The sequence below is a fragment of the Seriola dumerili genome, unplaced genomic scaffold, assembly GCF_002260705.1.
Source record: "Seriola dumerili isolate Sdu_G_001 unplaced genomic scaffold, Sdu_1.0 BDQW01000011.1, whole genome shotgun sequence".
NCBI classification, from domain to species: Eukaryota; Metazoa; Chordata; class Actinopteri; order Carangiformes; family Carangidae; genus Seriola; species Seriola dumerili.
The window spans coordinates 1,974,170-1,995,270 of NW_019174266.1; the positions used below are offsets into that span (position 1 = coordinate 1,974,170).

Below are 21,101 nucleotides of genomic sequence, written 5' to 3' on the forward strand. Positions count from 1 at the left end.
CCTCGTATATCTCATTTAAAAATACAGTGACCTAAAAAGCCTCCGTTTTATCAGTATAAAGGTACAACGACCTTGTGAACCTGAGAAATGTAGTTTTGTCAGTCGTTCATCCAAGAAGCTCCGAAGCTGCTCTGAGCGAGGAACAGAGGGGGCGTGGTCTACAGAGGTCTGGCTGGAGCTCAGATGCTCATTAATTACCACACACACATAAAGAAATGTACACACACACACACACACACACACACACACACACACACACACACACACACACACACACAGGGAGTTAGATATAGGATGCAGCACACTGAGGCCACTTCATTATACCATGTGGAGTTAATCAATGCCATATTTACGTTAAGGAGCATATGCATCTTGCCTACCACTGAAGTACACACACACACACACACACACACACACACACACAGATGCCATAAATGACAACATAAAGCTTTGCGTGCCTTTGTTTATGTTGTTGCTTCCTACAGTGAAGCCTGAGCGTGTGTGTGTGCACTAAAAGTGGGGATCTGACGTTTACAGATGTAAGCTGGCAGGGTAGCGATCAGTCACACACACACACACACACACGCACGCACACACATGCACGCACTGGCCTGCTTCTGAGATCTCATGTTGCAGTAAGATTTGTTTCTCAGGTCTTGGCTGAGAGTTTTTGTTGTGATGCTTCTTTGCTCTTGAACATGAACAGTAATGGACGTTAACGTGAGCAGGTTCAGAAACACTTTTAAATTGGAATCTTTTCAAATGAGTGCAGTTGGCTTTCCAATCAATAGATCAATATACTGCAATGAATCAGTGTTTCTTTAACCTTGTACTGCAGGCAGACCGTTGAGTCATCCATGTCCCTCTATACATACATGTAGTTCCTGGTTAATCAGTGCACCTGTCTGTTTGTAAGCAGCCAAAAATGCATGAACAGATTTCTGCAGAATTTGTGGGACAGTCCTGAAACTAACAGGCACAAAGTAGACTCTAAATCATGAATTGCTGTTTTCAAGGTCAGCGATCACAAAAAGTCTACGTGAATCATGAATTTTGGAGTATTAACATTAGCTGACAGAGTGGCTTCCGATTCGGACTTTTTTGAAGTGAAAAAAAAGAGGGGAAACACATCAGTGACCATCAAGAGGGTTTAAGTATGTGAGAATAGTGAGGGACAGGGGTGTGTGTGTGTGTGTGTGTGTGTGTGTGTGTGTGTGTGTGTGTGTGTGTGTGTGTGTGTGTGTGTGCACGCGCACCTGCCATCGGCCCATGGAGCTCTCCTTAATGATGTGTGCTCTCAGGATAAAAGGCTGTAATTGGCCCTGTCCTTTCTCCAGAGCCTCTGTTTGCTCAGACAACACACAGGACAAATGGAGTGTGTGTGTGTGTGTGTGTGTGTGTGTGTGTATGCACGGTTACATTCTGAGCTGCTGTACCCAGGTATGTTAACGAGTGTGTGTGGTTCCCTACACCTATAGTTCTGTGTGTGTGTGTGTGTGTGTGTGTGTGTGTGTGTTTGTTTGAGAGACATTGACAGACAGGCAGACGGACAGAGAGAGAGAGTGTGTGTGTGTGTGAGTGTGTGTGTGCTAACTGGATGTGTGCCAGCTCCTCCGTCACTGGAGCTGGAGGGCAGGCGGATGTCATGGATAACGCCGCTATCCAGTCTGCACACCTGTGCACCTGGAGGTGGGGGACGGGAAGAGAAGGGGTGGTCTGTGTGTGTGTGTGTGTGTGTGTGTGTGTGTGTGTGTGTGTGTGTGTGTGTGTTGGTATTTACGGTCGTGATCATAGAGTACATCTGCCTGAGGACAAATGCTGTATCCTGCGGTGATGCCTCACTGACAATGAGGCGTCTGCTGTGTGGTGATACACTGGATGTCCAGTCAGTTCCATGGGAAGCAATGACAACAGCCCAATAAAACGATGCCCCCTTGTGGACAGCAGCTCAGCTCACAGGTGTTCACGTTAGATAAGGTAGTCCTTTATCAGTCCCACAGTGGGGAAGTTTGCAGTGTTAGGCAGCAAAGTAAATGCAAAATGTGAATAACAAATACTAAAAAATAGTAATAATAACTTAATGGGTACTAACATGTAATATAATATGTATTAACTATGTATTAATTATATCTTAAGTTTCACCAAGGAACAAAGGTATTGGCTTGTACAATAATACGTGTTCCAGGCAGTAGGGGGTTAAAAATAGAAAGTGTTACTCCCTTAAACTTATTCTTTTTATTTATCTTTTCAACAAACCTTCTAAACTTCCTCCTCTACCTGAAGCTGATACATCTGACTGATCCATTTACATCTGGTCATATGATCAGTCTCTTTAACTATTGATATCATACACAGGTTGACTTTGAATCTTTAAGTTAAGTTGTGTTATGTTTGTCTATATCGTTGCCATTGACGTCATGATGTCAACGTCTCTGTTTTAACGTGGCGAGACATTCAAAGTTTGGATTGTGAATACGTGACAAATGTTAAACTAGAGTCGTTTTACTTGGTTTGTCATCTTGTAATCGACGTAAAAAGCTGCTTTGCTCAAAGAGGAATGTCATATGTGTCCAGCTGGAGGCGACGTCGTGCTGCTGATGACGTGGAGATTAGAGTAGTGCGACAGATCCAGTTGAGCCGTGAGAGGACCGGGGAGGTGCCACATGTAGGTTAAAGGGGACATTACTGTGAAGGCTGGTTGGGATGTTTGATGCCCCGTCGGCGCTGCAGCTGCTCCTCCAGCTGTCCCGGATAGAAGGAGCAGGAGGGGATGGGGGCGCGGAGACGACACGGAGGAAGGTGACCATATCAAAACCAGGCGCCTCTTTGGGTGTCGATGAATCACAGGGAGGGAAGGGGGTGTACTGTTGTCTCCCTCATGCTAGGATAAGATCACAAAGCACACACACAGTCAGCCAGTATCACCTCACACACACCTGGACCTTTCTGAAGAGGAGGGAGAACTCTTTACGAACGTTTTGATAAGACAGTTCCTGAGCTGAGTCATAATTTTGACAATTTTAGACCATTTAATGAAGTTAATTAAAGACTCCCTCTCAAGTTTTTAACCTTGTTAACATGTCCATATGTTGTTGTTTTTTTTAATAATAAAGACATATCATGAAATAATCAGTCAGCACCATGACTGAGTATTTCCACCTTGGACCTGCAGTGACAATGACAGTCTCTTAAAAGCATCTTGAAACAGGCAGGGATTCATACGTCAAATAACTGAGGAACCAATCCTGTCAACTTGTGGGGACGAGCGGCCGAAACCTTGTCGTCTTCGTGTCGCCGACTCCTCGCTCCTCAACATACTCCTGAGTCTGGGACAGTTGAGAATGCTGTCTTACTTTGCAAAATAAAATAAAAAAAGGTATCTGTTGAAAAACTTATATTTTTTCAAAGTAAGGGAAAACAGCATTGTTTTGGGAGTGGTACAGAAACTCTTGTATTGTATCAGCCCTTGAACATTTTCCCTCGTCAGGACACAATGTTAAAACTTAAACAAACTATGCCATGCCTGCATCTCATTGTTGTTTCTGTGCTGCAGTTCCAGCCAGCGCTCGCTAATACAGATATACAGTATGTCTAATAAGATACAATCTGCTACTTATTTTTTAGCAAAACTTAAAGGTAAGAGGAAGCGAAAGTAAAATGTGTTCTTTCTTCTTTTAGACTAATGCAGGAGTGTTCACCTGGACCACAGTGGCAGCTAATAGTTAGTAGCTCATAAAACCTATATATAGATTAAAACGATAAAAACTTTTGTCTCTTATTCTCAAACACACACACACACACACACACACACACACACACAATCACTTTGATCCTCATCGCTCATTATCATTCTGGTCTCTCTCCAGTTTTAGCCATTTACCACTTGACATTTATGCTGCACTGTAAAACACTGTCATTAAATGAGCAGTGCTGTTTTTAAAAGCCCTGCGCCAGCGTGCGCACCACACCACTACCACCACCTCCACCTCCACCACCACCACCTCCACCTCCACCACCACCACAGCTCTATGTAGCGGCAGAAATCACTTTTTCCATCCATTCAACACTCTGATCCAACTGGCTGTGCAAGTACTCCTCTGGAAGAGGGATTAAACCCGGGAGAGAGAAGGAGATTGTTAATTTGGACCAGTGTGGAAGAGTCACCCCAAGCAGATGTTCCCACTGGAGACAAATCAGCAGGGAGTTCCCTGTCACACATGTTAGTGTTTAGACCAGGCTTCCACTGATATGTGCTGTGAACGCTGAGACTGACAATTATCAGCACAAGTCAACAATTTACACAGAGGAACGCAGTCGCAGGCTCAACGCCTCAATGCACATCACTAATGTAGCCAACTTTATAAGTCTAGGAGTGATGGGGTTTTTACATGATCACCTTATTATCTGCTGAAGTTAGAAACACATCTCTGTGCTCTTCTCATGTGTTTGAGGTGGATGGGGGCTCTGTCGGACAAAGTGACATCAGCTGTGCTTTTTTTTATTGTTTTACTTGATTATTGCTCATTTAGTCAACAAAATGTTTTCAGAGACATCCTGTACGCAATATATATATATATATATATATACCAAGCGCCAATGAATGTTGTGACATCACAAAGTTGCAGAAGTCCTGACGGTTGGTTTTAAGGCTCAGTTTCTGAATACAGGCTGTGTGCGTTTCTCTGTGGACTGAGCGCTTTGATACTTTCACAGTATTAATACAGAACCTAGACCTGATCTATAATCAAAAGAGACATGGAAATCTTTTGGATTGGGACACACAATAGGGAGGAAGAATCTAGGCTATAATGCTGTCCTTCATATTAAAATCTCCCATTAAAATGATTAAAATCAAAGACAAGAACTGGAAAATATCTGTCCAGAATCAGCCTCTTGTATCAGTCTGACTTTGTTGAAGGACTGCTGCTGATGTTGTGTTCAAGATTCTGAACGGAAAAGTCACATTACTTCAGGAAACCGACGGAGCGCCTCTGCTTTTGGACACTCCGGCCACAACTAAACCAGCTACAGGCCGATGAGAGGCAGAGTAATTGAAAGCAGCTCTAAATGGGGAAGATATGACATCAGCCAAGCCCACAGCGCTGAATGGGAGGATGTTTGGAGAGGGTTGGAGGAACGAGCCAAATTCAGCGTTTGTTCTTTCCATTTTTTCGGTTTGGAAAGAGGCTTCAGATCTCCAAATAAACCTCACAGAATCAATATTTTTGCTCATTATCTGGGTGTCAAACTTAACGCCTGCGTTAGTTTACTTTTGATGATGAACTTCCCTCAAAAAATCAGCTCCTTCTCTCATGAGAAATGTCTTTGGCCTGTTGCTCGTTTAATCAAACGCTTCAGTGAGCATCTCTTAGTCTTTCTGAGCTCTGTCTCTCTTTCTCTCTTCAGGCCTGCCCCACCCATTTGCCATCACAGTATTTGAGGACAGCCTCTACTGGACCGACTGGCACACCAAGAGCATCAACAGCGCCAACAAATTCACAGGCAAGAACCAGGAGATCATTCGCAACAAGCTGCACTTCCCCATGGACATCCACACGCTGCACCCCCAGAGGCAGCCCGCAGGTCGGTACACAGCCGGGTTAACGTGTGTTAAATATGCCCCAAGTTCAACTTGAGCTCTTCAAAAAGACCGCAGCACAACATGACAGAGAAGAGCACAGGAGTTGGCTGTGATCCGCTCGACAAACACATATTTATCTTTTAAGTGCGGCGGGGTTAAAGTCGTAAGTTTCCAAAAATAAAGTAATACTCAAGTAAAGTACAGATACTCTAAAAAATATATACTTAAGTACAGTACTACTGTCCGCTGCTGAGAATCAGTCTGCAGTTGGCAGCTGGTGACGTTGAAGTCATACCACTATAGAAGCCTGTTTCTCCAGAGAACTCATTGTTCTGTGTTTTTCAATACGTTATATCAAAGGTTGTATTGTTCATATTGGAACATCTTTTTTCTTTCACTGTTGTCAAATTACTGCAAGGTCACAAAGCAGCGCCTTGAATCAGGGCAATCAATAGCATCACAATGGAGGAATTCAATAGATTGTTTTGATCTTGTAACCAATAGCAACGAGAAATGGTTGTGTTGTTTCAGTTGTTTAAGTTTCAATAATGTTAATATCTGCATCATTTTTTTTGTTATAAAAAAGCTCTGACAATAACATGTCGTCCTGTAAATGGACAAAGGGTGGTGAAAGGTAGAGCTTACTATTATTATTTATATTACACTCTACATTCATTTCAGTTTGAGTCAAAAGCAAAAGAAAACTGCTGTTCTCCATTCATGAGGCTTGAAGGCTCCTTTTATTGGCCATTTGTTTACCTCACATCCCTTCAAATCTGTAAATCCTGGGTGAGAACAATGGACCCATTTTTAAATAAAAAATGTCCATGTTTGCAGCCTGAAGCAGAAGAAAATGTTCATCAGGGCATCAGGCGGGAGAATGAAATGCTGAACAACAAAGCATCAAACAAAGAGTCAATGTTTGAGGGCGGAAGATGAGCTGGTTGAGGACAGACAGGGAAAATAGGGAAACTATCTTTAGGATGTTATCACATGCAGGAGTGGAAACTTTTCTCACGTGGTGGCAAACTGTGAGATGATAGCACGATCTGTTGCACTAGTGTCAGACGCTGCGGTAGAACGGCCAGTCAAGGTGTTTTATCAGCACGAAAGCGAAGACTTGTGTTCTTTGCTAACACACCATGTTGAACTTGAGTTCAGGCCAAGAGAAAGTTTTGGTTATCATGCTGATAAAACATTGTAAACAGTCTTGACACTAATATGAACTGTGAGCTGCCTCTGTGTTGGCAGAGAGGTCAGTCACTTCCTTTTTGTTTTGGTTGAGATTTAGTGAAGTCATGTTAGTTCACACAATGAACAGATTTGAACTCTGCATTAATTAAACAAAGCAAAGAGGCTTCTGGACTCAAGATCCAGACGCACACTGTGACATTAAGAAGAACAAGCTCTGCAGTTGAGTTCATTTCACTTTTGAAACAGAAACATCTTAATTTTACAAATGTTTTTATTTCCAGACGACGTAGCGCTGCTCAGAGGGCGAATCATAACCTCTTGTCTTGTAAACACAACAGTGGTTGAGGCTCTTGTCAAGTCAGGGTCACCACCACCCGTTCCTGGCAGACAACCACGTTCAGCAGCAGAAAAAAACATACACAGCCTCATGTATAAACCATAAGCTTTTATGTACAAATGAACTGCAGAGAGTGAGTAAGCACATTTCCAAAAGTGCTGAACTATTCCTTTAAATACATTTACCTGGAAAGAATCAAAATACTCTTAATTCAGTTTAAATTAAAATTCAGGGTTTTATAACTTGCATCTTATTTTAGTTTTCTCTCACAATCTTAATTGGAGACATTGGCTGTGTATGAAATGAATATCACTGTTAGATGATAATCACTATGTCCTCAAATTTCAACAATTAAATAAATTAGCAAAATGTCAGCATAGATAATAGGAATGATTTCGCAGCATGCTGCAGAGAGGCAGGCAGAAAATGTAGAGAGATAAGATGACATGCAACTGAGGTCCCTGGTTGGATGCAAAAAATAAGAAATAAAAGCAATTTCTAACCCCCATAAATCACCACATACTGAGCCGTGTGTGTGTCTGTCCTGCAGGCGGCAGGAACCGCTGTGGCACCAACAACGGAGGCTGCAGCCACCTGTGTCTCCCCAGCAACAAGACGTACACCTGTGCCTGTCCCACCGGCTTCAAGAAGGTGGACCAATACAACTGCGCCAACGGTGAGTTCCCAAACACACAGAACATTAATGTCAACGCTGTTTAGGTGGAAACCTTGTATGTCCAAAACTGTTAATTTTCAGGAAGTGGAAATAATTGAAAACCGCATTATTTAATCACAAACTCTTGTTAATACTTTTTATTGGTTAGATATTTGTAAAACCCACAAACAGTGATCTATAGCATTAATTTATAGTAAATAAAAAGACAAAATATGGAGATAAGAGGTTTCCGCCTGATAGCGATGATATGTATCATATTTCAATGGATGTTATATATTTATTTATTTATGTAACAATAAATGCCAACAAGTTAGCACTAGATTATTATTGAATGCATTAATAATATTAATATTTAATATATTTTATGTAGTGGTTATTATAAACCCTCACAGTTATGTTTGTGCCATAGTGATTGAAGTTATTATATAAATAAAGCATGCAGAGGCAAGACATCAAGACATTACAAGTGAAATTCCAACTAAAGGTAAAAGTAAAAATGACATAATTAAAAGTAAAAATGACATGTTATGGTCCAATGCAGTTAAATTACTGCTGAACTAAAATTGATGGTATTTATTAGATAAGATTTTATTGACTATTTTTGTTAGTTTTGTGACAGTTGCACTGCTTGAAGTAGAAGTGTTTGACACGCAAACACCCTTTAGTTTCTACATTTTCTTATCATCATTCTAGATGATTATATGAGGGGAAGAGTTATGATGATATAATGATAATAATATAACATAATGAGTCAGATTGGTTGGATTTGCCCTTTAAGGCCTGCTAGTCGTTTGTGTGGTAGTGCTGTTTTGCTGTGTTCACTGTTGACCCCACTGTTAAACCTAGAAGACTGACAGAAGACCTTTGGTCTTTAATCAGGTCTTGACAAGTTCCTGCTTTTTGCCCGAAGGACGGACATCCGACGAGTCAGCTTTGATACAGAGGACATGTCCGATGATGTCATCCCTCTGGCTGACGTGCGCAATGCCGTGGCGCTGGACTGGGACGCCAAAGACGGCTACATCTACTGGACGGACGTCACCACCGACTCTATCAACAGAGCGCTGTGGAACGGCGCCAAGCAGGAGGTCAGTGACATTTATACTCTGGCTGAACTCAACACAAGACGTCCCATCATTTCTCATCTGTCCTTAGACTGAACAGAGGGAAGCAGCAGCTGAATACAGGAGGATTTAAGTTAATGCAATACTGCCATCTACTGGGGCTTTATACAAGGTGTAGCGTTTAGTTGACGTGTGTTAGATTCAGTTCACCTTGTTCTCCACTGCACATAATCACACAGAGACACAAAAACATGTTCCAGTAAGATTTTGAATTAGTAATGATAGTAATAATAATAGTAGCTGTGAAATAGTGGCTTTCATTTATACTCTTGATTTATCAATATCAGTGGCAGATCCTTGTCCTTGTCCTTCTCTCCTACGTGAATAAATAACACCAAATTCTATATACTGTATCTTCTATATATCTCCAGGTGGTGGTGGACACCAGTCTGGAGAGCCCGGCAGGTTTGGCGATTGACTGGGTGACCAGCAAGCTCTACTGGACTGATGCTGGTAATGCTTCATGCATCATGTACAATCACTGTCATGACTAGTGCATGCTGTCAGATTTCATCAAGTCAAGTCATGTCATGTGTTGCGATTCTCAGGAACAGATCGTATTGAAGTTTCTAACGCTGACGGGAGCATGCGGACCGTCCTGATCTGGGAGAACCTGGACCGGCCCAGGGACATTGTCGTCGACCCGATCGGAGGGTGAGATATTGAGAAGATTGAAACAGTAACGTATGAACCTGATCCTGGCATTCTCATCATTTCTCATTTGTCTTATTCTTTCTCCGTAGTTTCATGTACTGGACCGACTGGGGTGCCAACCCGAAGATCGAGCGTGCGGGAATGGACGCCTCCAGTCGCATAGTCATCATCTCATCCAATCTGACTTGGCCCAACGGGCTGGCTATTGACTACCAGACCAAACGCCTGTACTGGGCCGATGCTGGCATGAAGACTATTGAATTTGGCAACTTTGATGGTTCTGACCGACAGGTAAAGAGTGTTTTTAAGTTGTTATGCCGTTTTTATCCTCACAAAGTTCATGTTTCTTTGCTGATTTGTTTGAGAAACTTTATAAGGTAAAATTTAAATAGTAGGAATAAAATATTTAGTTGGCAGCAGTTTGATAAATGGAGATTTACTTTCTAGTTTTTCTGTTCCTTTGGAATCAACACTGTAAACAGATGTTTTAGGGAGGTGTATGAACCTCACCAGATCTCTGCTGCTGTTTTTGCGTACAGGTTTTGATTGGCAGCCAGCTGCCTCACCCCTTCGGCCTGACTGTGCACGAGGACAAGCTGTACTGGACAGACTGGCAGTCCAAGAGCATCCAGAGCGCTGACAAGCTCACCGGCTTGGGTCGGCACACACTGGCCGAAAACCTGGAGAACCTCATGGACATTCACATGTTCCACCGACACCGCGAGACAGGTCTGTGTGCGTCCGCATGCTAGATCAAAACTGAAGCATACAAGTACAGTGCAGTCAGCAAGTACAAGGGCAGTGACACATTTTTCATTTTTAATGTTTTTCAACAAACAAATTAACTTATTTGTATTGCACCTTTCATGCAAACAATGCAGCTCAAAGTACTTTACAATAAAAACATAGGTTCAAAAACGATACATGTACAAAATGATGGTTTGTGCATGTGCAATAAAAAAAAATTAAAAAATGAAGGCAGACAGCTGTCAGTTTTGTTGAGCTGAAATTAATGAAACAGTGATGGCAAGATTTCAGTGCAGCTGAAATGTGATGATGTTTACACCCACATCAGATGAATAGTGTAGGAGCTCCAGCCATTTTTATTAGTTAATAACTATTATTTCCCCAAGCTTGGCAAATGGGCCTGAGTTAGCCTGTCCTGTTAGCATTAGCTTAAGCAGCCAAAGTGCAGAGCATATTTCAAAACCCTGTCCTCAAGACATGTAGAAATGATTATGGTTATGCATAGTACAAACATATGTTTAACATCACCAGTGCAGGCCTGGCGTTCAGCTTGCAGAAAATAATTACAATTTAAATTGCACTTAAAAAGAGAAATCATAATTTAATGTTTCTGTATATTTTTCAACTCTAGTCTACATGTATGTTAAGGACCGTTGTTCTGTTGGATTTGTTAGAAAAAGGACTTTGAGTTTGATTTCAATTCACTTCAAACACTCGTAAAACTCTTAGTTATTACTTCACTTCAAATCCAGTGTGCTACATATACAAATAAAAGATGTGTCACAGTCCTTATACTTACGAACCACACTTTTATCTCCTCTGTCCTCTCCTGGGCTCGTGTAGTCTCTTGTTACAAAGATAAAAAAAAAAAAAAAAAAACCTTTCTGCTTTTCTGATTTTTGCCGCCTTTTCTCAGCTCAGATCCAGTGTCTCTGCTGACACTGGGAGGATTACAGGTAAACTGAACCCACATCATTGGCTGAGAGTGCAGGGAGCCTCAGGGGCTCATGCCGAACTAAAACCCCACTGATCTCACTGATGTGTGGGGGGCTTTCCTGTGTTCTCTGACGGCTCTCACTGTAGCGTAGCGTAATGTGTTTCTTTCTTGTTTGCCCCACTTTCTTTCATTCCCTTTCCATTCCTCGCCTCTAAGCTGACCTAGAAAGAAAGTGGGATGGTGGATGAGCTGAGTCTGGTTGTGTGTCTCCATCTGTAGTGCGTAACCCTTGTGCGGTGAATAATGGAGGCTGCAGCCACCTCTGTCTGCTGGCTCCTGCTCCCAAAGCCTCCAGCTGTGCCTGTCCCACTGGGATCAACCTGCAGACGGATGGAAAGACCTGCACGCCTGGTATGAAACAACCTCTGTTTGTATTTCAGAAAAAATGTACCCAAAAATTAAAACGGGAGTATCATATTAAGAGGAAGCCTCTTATAACCTAAGATCTTACCTCATAATCACATCTATGCATCTCATCTATTTGTCTTCAGTGTAAAAAAATAACCCAGTTACTTGTCAGTGTTAAGATAATGCAGTATGACTTCTCACGGTGGAGATGAACCAAAATGCAAAGAAATATCAGCTAAAAAAAAGGGTTTCTGGTGAATCCCCTATCGCAACCACAACGCAACATTATACTTAATATCTGCATCAACAAAGGCTTGATGGGAATAGTGGAACAATAGTAGTGACAAAATCCTTGAAAAATCTCTTTTATACGTCTGCAGATAAAAGGAGAGAAAATTACACAGAAACAGCATCGAGTTCAAAGGGTTAATATCAAAAACTTTGGCTCCCAGGAAGATAAAAGCGTGTCAGCGCCCTTTGTGTTCTGACAGAAAGGTGCTGTGATGTGTGCTGATGTGTGTGTGTGTGTGTGTGTGTGTGTGTGTGTGTGTGTGTGTGTGTCTGCAGGAATGAACAGCTTCCTGATCTTTGCACGGAGGACGGACATCAGGATGGTTTCTCTGGATATCCCCTACTTCGCTGATGTGGTTCTGGCTGTTAATAGCTCCATGAAAAATACCATCGCCATCGGTGTCGACCCCAAAGAAGGTTTGTATGTCTTGTTTTAAAATACTTAATTCAGTCGTATCCTGCACACTGCTCTTGCTCAGCGTCACAATTTATTGATCATCATAATGTTTCAGTCTCTTATTTTTAATAATACACTTCTGACGAAAGTCTAGAGAGACCGAAACCTTAAGATGTTCAATAAATTGGGATGCTGAGCAAGAGCAGTGAGCGGGATATTCTTCTTTTCAAGACTGAAGTGACATTTTCCGATGCACCAGCACCTAAAACATTTGGATGTATGAGTATCTTCATTGAGAAAAATGCCTAGGTGTCCTTATGTGTCTGTGTATGCCTCGTCTCTTGCAGCAAAAGTGTATTGGTCTGACAGTACACTGAAGAAGATCAGCAGAGCCAACATCAATGGAACAGCACATGAAGACATCATATCTACAGGTAAGCAGGATGACTCACATGTACGATACTGTTTTAGCTCCACCCCAGTCGTAGCGTCATGAGTCCATCTTTGTCTCTCTCCACAGGGTTGGTGACAACTGACGGTCTGGCGGTGGACGCTCGTGGCAGGAAGATCTACTGGACAGACACGGGAACCAACCGCATTGAGGTTGCCAACCTGGACGGCTCCATGAGGAAAGTTCTCGTCTGGCAGAACCTGGACAGCCCTCGAGCCATCGCTCTCTACCATGAGATGGGGTGAGGCTGCTAGAGCACAACAGCTTTTTATTTTCAGAGCATTTGGTGCAAATCTCCGAGTGTACTGTCAAAGATGTAACTGAAGAGATCATGATCCTCAGTGGTAGCTCTAGTTCAGCATGACTGTAGTGTATGTGCTGGTCTCGTGTCCCTGCATGTCCTCATCACCTACTTCTAGCCTTGTTGCACTGTCTGACCGTCGACATCGGTGTCCTGTCTCTCTCCTCCAGTTATATGTACTGGACGGACTGGGGAGAGCACGCTAAGCTGGAGCGTTCGGCGATGGATGGATCAGACCGCGTGGTCCTCATCAGTAACAACTTGGGCTGGCCCAACGGCCTGGCCATCGACATGGCCGGCTCACAGCTACTGTGGGCTGACGCTCACACAGAGGTCGGCTGTGACTCCTCATGACACTCACTTGGTCTCTTCGTTTTTAAGGCCTTGTAATGCTGACCTTCTCGTGTCTTTGTCTGGTATTGAGGCGTCTGACCTGAACGGGCAGAATCGCCGCACCCTCGTGACTCCAGTCCAGCACCCGTACGGTTTAACCCTGCTGGGGTCCCATATCTACTGGACCGACTGGCAGAGCCGCAGCATCCAGCGAGCCGACAAGAACACTGGGGCCAACACTATCACAGTGCGGGCCAACCTGCCAGGCCTGATGGACATCCAGGCTGTAGACAGGGAGAAACCACTGGGTAAGTCATTGGTTATTGAGTTGCATTGTGGGAAGTGTAGAATACAGTATTCTTGGAACGTCTGTTTTATTTTAAGTGCACCTCAGTCCTCTTTGCACCAAGCCGTCTGTGTCTGGCCTCTCCTCAGGTTTTAATAAGTGTGGCAGGAGGAACGGGGGCTGCACCCACCTGTGCCTGCCTCGTCCCAATGGCACGTCCTGCGCCTGTCCCACCGGCATCTTGCTCAAGGGAGACGGCAGGTCATGTGACGACTCCCCGGAGACGTACCTGCTCTTCTCCAACCGTGTCAGTGTGCGCAGAATCTCCCTGGACACCAACGACCACACTGACGTGCACGTACCGGTGCCCGAGCTGCACAATGTCATATCACTGGACTACGACAGCGTAGACGGAAAACTTTACTACACTGATGTCACCCTCGACGTTATCAGGTGCGAACACAAACGTCCGCACGTAAACTCTCTCATGCCATTTGTGTTTTATCTTTGATTTAGTAATTAGCATTTTATGATTATCTGTATTAACCAAGGTCAGTCATTGTCTAAACAAAAACAAAGAACAGTGTAATTAAGGGAGGTCTGAGTATACGTAAGTAGAAAGTCTGGGAAGGTAATATCTGTATATACACAGATTCTGGATAAAGTTGAAATAAGTGTCATTGTTATTTGAATTTTGCAGAGAAAAAAAAAAGACATTCCCTTCAGAGTGAAACATTTTAAATGTATATTATAGTTAAGTACAGAATAACAAAACAAATCAGAAAAAAAAGTACTTTAACCCTAACTCACATTAAGACAACAGAATAAAATATTTAATTTATTTCATATGTTTTATTTGCTCTAATCACGTCGCCCTATGTCATCTAATGTCCATCCTTTACATAGGCGTGCAAACCTAGACGGCACCGACATGGAGACGGTGATCAGTCAGGGCCTGAAGACCACGGATGGGCTGGCTGTAGACTGGGTGGCCAGAAACATGTACTGGACCGACACGGGACGCAACACCATCGAGGTGGCCCGCCTGGATGGAACGAGCCGCAAGGTCCTGGTGAACAACAGTTTGGATGAACCCAGAGCCATCGCAGTGTTCCCGAGCAAAGGGTGAGAGGGGGGGGAGAAGGCTTCACCCACAAATTAAAATTTGGGTTTTGACTCGAGCTGTTAAAGCTGTTAAAAGACATTTCTGAAGCGTTGTTATCTGTAATGGGGCTGTTAAAAGCCAGATAATGAACTGAAGGATTTGCAGTTTGTTTTGACAATAGCCAGTCTCCTCACCAGCTCGGCCTTGTCCCTGCAGGTTCCTGTTCTGGACCGACTGGGGTCACATCGCAAAGATTGAACGATCTCACTTGGACGGCTCGGACCGAAAGGTCCTGATCAATACGGACCTAGGCTGGCCCAATGGTCTCACGCTAGACTACGACACACGAAGGTCAGAGAGAGAAGCACATCTCTCGGGGGAAATACCTGTATGGATTTTTTTTTCCACAAAGGAGCCTTGAAAATTAAATGAGATTAGCTATAATGAAAGTTTCATGATGTAATAATCCTGGTGGGGTATCAGCAATTTATCTCCGAGACGAGAGGAGAGTCCTGATTATACAACAGCCAATTATTGTGGAACTACTGAACATACTGAGATTAATGCAGTTCATGAAAGGAATTTGCATATTTGACAAACTGGCTTGTATAAACTGCACAATGTTAACTTTTTACATTTTTAGGTACAATATTAGAAAGGTATATATGCATTGATTCGCCAGCACATGCAATAGAGTTGAATACACTAAACATGTCTAAGATAATGTAATTGAATGCATCAACACATTATGAATCAACAGTCTAATCAAAATGACTATTAAAAACTTGACTTGACAAACAGTGACAGCATGAATTACAAAGCTATTGTACTGAATGGATTTTATTGTCTGTGTCTTAGTTGTTATTGTCCACCTCCATAGCTACCATTAACACGTTGTGTTATACACATGTGTGTATGTAATAGTAACAGCCTCACAGTGCAGTCAGAGTGTGTTCACAGACACTTCCAGACACCAGATACAAGTGTGTTTATGAATCCATGATGTTTTCTGCAGGATCTTCTGGGTTGACGCCCACTTGGACAGGATCGAGAGTTCGGACCTAAACGGGAAACTGCGTCAGGTCCTTGTCAGCCCGGTGTCCCACCCGTTCGCCCTCACGCAGGTACCCCCACCCCCAACCCTCCTCACCCTCCGCTGTGGGCTGACCCTCCTTCCTCCACTCACCTGCTCTCTTTCACTCATCGGCTCACCGTGTGACTCTCACTGGTCGTCTCTCCGTCCTCCAGCTCATACTGAACTCATTCGACTTAACCATTTCTTCTACTTCGCTTCCACTCTGACCCTCATTTTTCTTCCTCCTCTCTCCCTCCCCTTCTCCCTTCCCTTTTTCTTCCTCCCGTCCCCTCGCTCCTTGTCTGTGTTTTTTCCTCTCCTCTCTTCTTCTCCCTCGTTTCCCCAGTTGAAGCCGGTGTCCTCCCCTCTAACCCCTTTCTCCCGACTCTCGCAGCAAGACCGCTGGATCTACTGGACGGACTGGCAGACTAAGTCCATCCAGCGGGTGGACAAACACACCGGCCGTAACAAGGAAACGGTGCTGGCCAACGTGGAGGGCCTCATGGACATTATAGTGGTATCGCCTCACAGACAGACGGGTAAGGAGGCTTTTCTCCTGGCACCTCCATCACATATGAGAGACACCAAAGATACCTATCAATAATAACACAATGAAAAGATCATTGCCAATCTCAGTGATAAATTCTGAATTTTATAGCCTTTAGTTGTGTTGTTTGTCGTTCTAAAATGTTCAATATCAGTCTCATTGCGCTAAGCAGTTATAACCACTATTGACTGGTTAGAGAACTGGATCTTTTTTCTTTTTTTTTTTCAGCTTCTGTAATGAAAAAGTTTTGCGATTCTTAAAAGGATAATTCCATAAAAACACCACAAACTACATCCTCAAAAATGCACCTTAAATTAAATCAGACTCTCTGCTGCCAGTTGTGAATGTTCCCCTTCGTCTCATTCAGGGACCAACCTCTGTGGCGTGAATAATGGCGGCTGCACTCACCTCTGCTTCGCAAAGACCAACAGTTTTGTGTGTGCCTGCCCCGATGAACCAGACGAGCGACCCTGCTCCACCAGTGAGTGACCACCGTGATTGTACAGTGTGTGTTTTCATGTTCGACCATAAGGAACAAATCCTGTATTGTTGGCCAATTTGAAATGTTCATAGTGGGATTATCTTGGCCACCGTTAAAAAAAAAAAGATATAGAATGACGAAGTAACATGGGTAAAGTGACCAACTGTTTGTGTTTATCAGTTTCAGGTTACATCCCTACCTCTCCTGCCAAAGGAACCAGCAGCACTCCTGTCCCCAACAAGATCCCTAAAGCTCCAACAGACGCTCCGCACAGAGGACCCTCACTGGTCAAGTACGTCCGTTTGTCCATTTGAATATTTGTTTAACAGGAAAGCTCCGTTTCAAAGTGATCAGTTGCTTTCTGAGGAACAAGATGAAACGAGATGTTTCCAGATTTTCCGTCACTTCTTTTAGTAGTTCGACTAATTTGAAGAATTACCTTGTAAGAAGTAATTGGAGGAGTGAAGTTGCTTGTCCTTGATCAAAAAAACATTGAATTATTTCAGTCCTAAGAGGTTGGAGGGTTTTCTCACTCCACTGAGAACTAATTATGTCACTGTTCATCCCTTACACAAAACACAATGAGGTTTTCAGCCGGCAATGATACTACACAAGCTTACACACTCTTCCCAAAAGGCCTTGCAGAGCGTTATCTTCAGGGAAAACTATAGAATGGTTTTGACTTAATAAGGTCTTTTCCAGCTAATATTAAGAGAGTCTCCTAACGTACAGTCTGTTGCATTTCTGTCTTTTTTTTTTTTTTTTTCAGCTGCACTGACAAGAACCTGAGTGTAGAAGGCTGCTCGAGCAACGTGGTGACGGCTCCTCATGGTCAGTATACAAAACAGTTCTCATCACACTGCATGGAACAATCTGACAATCAAGTCTGACATTTGGGGAATTCACATTTACAATCTTACCTACAGTAAAAAGAGAAAAATCCATGTATTCATTTCATCCATGTGTCAAGTACAGAAATAGGTGGAGAGTCTGTTTAGCCTAGCTTAGCTCAAAGACTGGAAGCAGAGGGAGACTGTTAGCCTGGTTCTATGGAAAGTTTTTTATTTTTTTATTAAACAACTACAAACATATAAAGTTGAAACATTGTGGTTTTAGGTGAAATTGGTTGTAGCTGTTGGTTACTAGCTTGCTAGCTAACATAATAACAGCTTTGGAGGCGTTACATAATGATGTTTTTATCGTCATGTGGGAGGTACAGTAATTACTACTTTCCAACTTGTAAACATCATTCACATCAACCACCAAGCAATTATGACTGGGAAAGTGTTTTTTTTCTGAAAGCTCTGACATGTCTGACTTGGCACAAATAACATGGAAGTACCTGAAAAAGCAAACAAATATGGGTGCTGAAGTCAGCCAAACTCCATCACCAAGGTGATTAAATTCAAATGGACCGATGAATAGATATAATATTAAAACTTTGTTTACATAGGCCATTTCAAAAACACAGCCTCAAAGTTTGCCTTCATAATAAGAGAAGTGAAAACAGGTAAAACTAATGCAAGACAACAAATAAATTGATAAAAAAAAGCTGTTATTTTGATGTTTTCTTTACAAAATGGGAGTATTTTTAACCCTCACACGACCAACTCTGCAGTCATTAAACTGTTACTCAGAGATTGAGAAAGTTCATCCATATTGAGGTGTTGAGGAGAAACACAGTGAGACCTGCAGCAATCATCTTGAGTTTCTGTTGATGTGAACACTGATAAATCTTTCAGATCAGAGATCAGACTGTAAGTGGGTAGGAGCCACTGGATTTGCTCTGTAAACGCACCGCTCTTTAATATCTGTGCTATCTCGCAGGTGAAGGCCTCCATATCAGCTACGTGATCGGTGGAGTTCTGACCATCCTGGCTATTCTGATCCTCATCGCTGCTTTGATCATTTACAGGTCAGTCTGCTTGACACTTTTCCCATTGTTCTTACCCCCCGATCTTACAGACCCCGAACAGACTTCCATTCAATACACAGGAAATAGTTCAATGCGTAAACCACGTGCTGATTTTGATCAACAGACATAAAAAGTCAAAGTTCGCTGACCCAGGAGTGAGCAACCTGACCTACAGTAACCCCTCCTACCGGACATCCACGCAAGAGGTGAAGATCGAGGCGTCGCAGAAGCCTCCAATATACAACCAGCTTCGATATAAGAAAGAGGTAACAGACAGACTGGACACTGAAGTGAGAGCGACAGACTTTTTTTTTTTTTTTCTGTTGAGTAGATGAATGGATTTAAGGTGAATCCATGATATTTTCTCAGAATGATCACAGACTGTGTAGCTGTATGGTGGGTAACCACGGAGACAAATGACTTCACTGTTTGTCTCTGGTCATATTGATTGTGATGGATTGTGACATGAGCAGGTCACAGACACCAGCGCTCATCTTCTCCTCCCCCTCTATCTCCCTCACTGCAGCTCTCTCATCCCTACAACTCCCTCTCTCCCTTTATCTTTTGACCCACTTGTCCCGTGGAGAGGTAGTTACACAGCATGGAGGAGTCGTGTCCTCTCCAGTTGTGTTTTCTCTGACTTGTCCTTCTTTGTTTTTCCTCATTTCTTCTGTCTTTCACCGCATGCAGTCTGCTATCCAATAATTAATCATTTCTCTCTTTGGTGCTGTTTCTGAGATCTGTGATCAGTAGCATGTCAGTGTTTTTACTACTATATTTATATTTTATTTTCCTTGTGAAACTGACATTTCAACAGGCAGGCGATCTAAATGTGTGGATAGATAATGTTAAAGGTGCTACATGTATTATATATCTCTCAAATTAATTGTGAAGCCTTGGAATAACCATAAGCAACATGTTGAGCATCATAAAGCCAACAGTTTCAGGCAAGAACACTGACATTGACTGATGTGAGCTGAGCTGTTGTTTTTTTTCATGCTGGAGATGAAGACACACTGTCCAAATTACTCCTGTGCAACAGTTGACTGAATCATCTCCATGAGTATTATATGCAGCGCTGTAGCCTGGCTCCATGTGCTCTGGAAAAATAACACCATCCCCCAATTCAGTGGATTTAAGCTGACAGCCTGGTGTTTTTGTTTATGCTAATTATATACCTGTAGCACCTTAATCTGAAAATGAAAAACTAACTAACTCCAGAAGAAAGCACAGCAGCATTACTAAAAGGAACCAACTTGCTGTGCATGGGTTGTGTTTAAAGGTGACATCTTGTTCTGGGGTGTTGTGCAGTTTGTCTCTGATTAATCCTTAAAGGGGAATCCACCTTTTTACAGGCTGAACTTTTCAAATTTTGGTGTTTGATGTTTTTCTAACGGATGTTAACATCAATCAACTATAACTATTCTTTAAATAAGAGTGAAGGGATAGGATTAAGGAAGCAAGAAATAGAGAAAAAGAAATGGGCATGTGAGAAAGAAATCAAGGAAAGACTCGCAAAATCATAATTCGACCCCTGGGAATTGTTTAGTTGAACAGTTTGAAGCTGAGGGTGGATTTTTCCTTTAAACTGCTGACATACGCAGAGGCCGTCACTCTGACTAGACTAACTGAGTCTCGTTGTCCAGGGGGGAGTGGACGGAGGCTACACCAAGGAAAAGATCCGCATTGTGGAAGGCGTGTGTCTCCTGTCCAATGAGGAGCTTTACTGGGACGACCTAAAACAGATCAAGCCGTCCAGAGGAGGCCTGCACACCTGCATGCGCACAGACACCGTGTCCCTGCAGGCCAGCAGTGCTTCGCTAGATGATGGCGAGACGGAGCAGCTCCTCCAGGAGGAGGCGTCCGAATGCTCTTCCATAACCACCCTGACTCCTTCAGCCATCACCCCGCAGCGTCACGCCCAGCACAGCCTGCCCGACACTGGCTGGACCTCCACACGCAAGCCCTCTACCGAGAGCGAAGTGTGAGGGAGGCCCCCCCCCTCCCCCGCCGCCGCCCTCTGTGCTTTATCTAAACCTCTGTTACCTAATACACACATACACACACATACCTGTATTTATAGCTGGTACAAAAACACAAAGGTAAATAGGTACAATCACAGTAACATTTGCATATGTAGAGTAACGGTACATATGAACCTGGTTAGACACAACTAAGCTCCCATAAACACAACTCCTGTCTCTGAAAATGGGGCTCCGTCCTACTTGTGCGCGCACACACACACACACACACACACACAC

General features: G+C 43.1%; 1 protein-coding gene across 1 annotated transcript in view; it reads left to right on the forward strand.

Moving 5' to 3' along the window:
* Positions 1-20,828, forward strand: part of lrp4 (LDL receptor related protein 4) — a 113,422-nt gene extending 92,594 nt beyond the window's left edge. The window contains exons 15-38 of the mRNA XM_022748458.1: positions 5,407-5,587; positions 7,670-7,788; positions 8,668-8,876; positions 9,284-9,365; positions 9,461-9,566; positions 9,656-9,857; positions 10,106-10,295; positions 11,530-11,661; positions 12,226-12,366; positions 12,694-12,780; positions 12,867-13,038; positions 13,269-13,431; positions 13,514-13,739; positions 13,867-14,170; positions 14,624-14,842; positions 15,039-15,173; positions 15,838-15,946; positions 16,292-16,436; positions 16,812-16,925; positions 17,106-17,217; positions 17,695-17,756; positions 18,753-18,840; positions 18,965-19,106; positions 20,487-20,828. Of these exons, the coding sequence (XP_022604179.1) occupies positions 5,407-5,587; positions 7,670-7,788; positions 8,668-8,876; positions 9,284-9,365; positions 9,461-9,566; positions 9,656-9,857; positions 10,106-10,295; positions 11,530-11,661; positions 12,226-12,366; positions 12,694-12,780; positions 12,867-13,038; positions 13,269-13,431; positions 13,514-13,739; positions 13,867-14,170; positions 14,624-14,842; positions 15,039-15,173; positions 15,838-15,946; positions 16,292-16,436; positions 16,812-16,925; positions 17,106-17,217; positions 17,695-17,756; positions 18,753-18,840; positions 18,965-19,106; positions 20,487-20,828 (3,782 nt within the window). The remainder of the gene's footprint in view (positions 1-5,406; positions 5,588-7,669; positions 7,789-8,667; positions 8,877-9,283; positions 9,366-9,460; positions 9,567-9,655; positions 9,858-10,105; positions 10,296-11,529; positions 11,662-12,225; positions 12,367-12,693; positions 12,781-12,866; positions 13,039-13,268; positions 13,432-13,513; positions 13,740-13,866; positions 14,171-14,623; positions 14,843-15,038; positions 15,174-15,837; positions 15,947-16,291; positions 16,437-16,811; positions 16,926-17,105; positions 17,218-17,694; positions 17,757-18,752; positions 18,841-18,964; positions 19,107-20,486) is intronic.
* Positions 20,829-21,101: the final 273 nt, after the last annotated feature.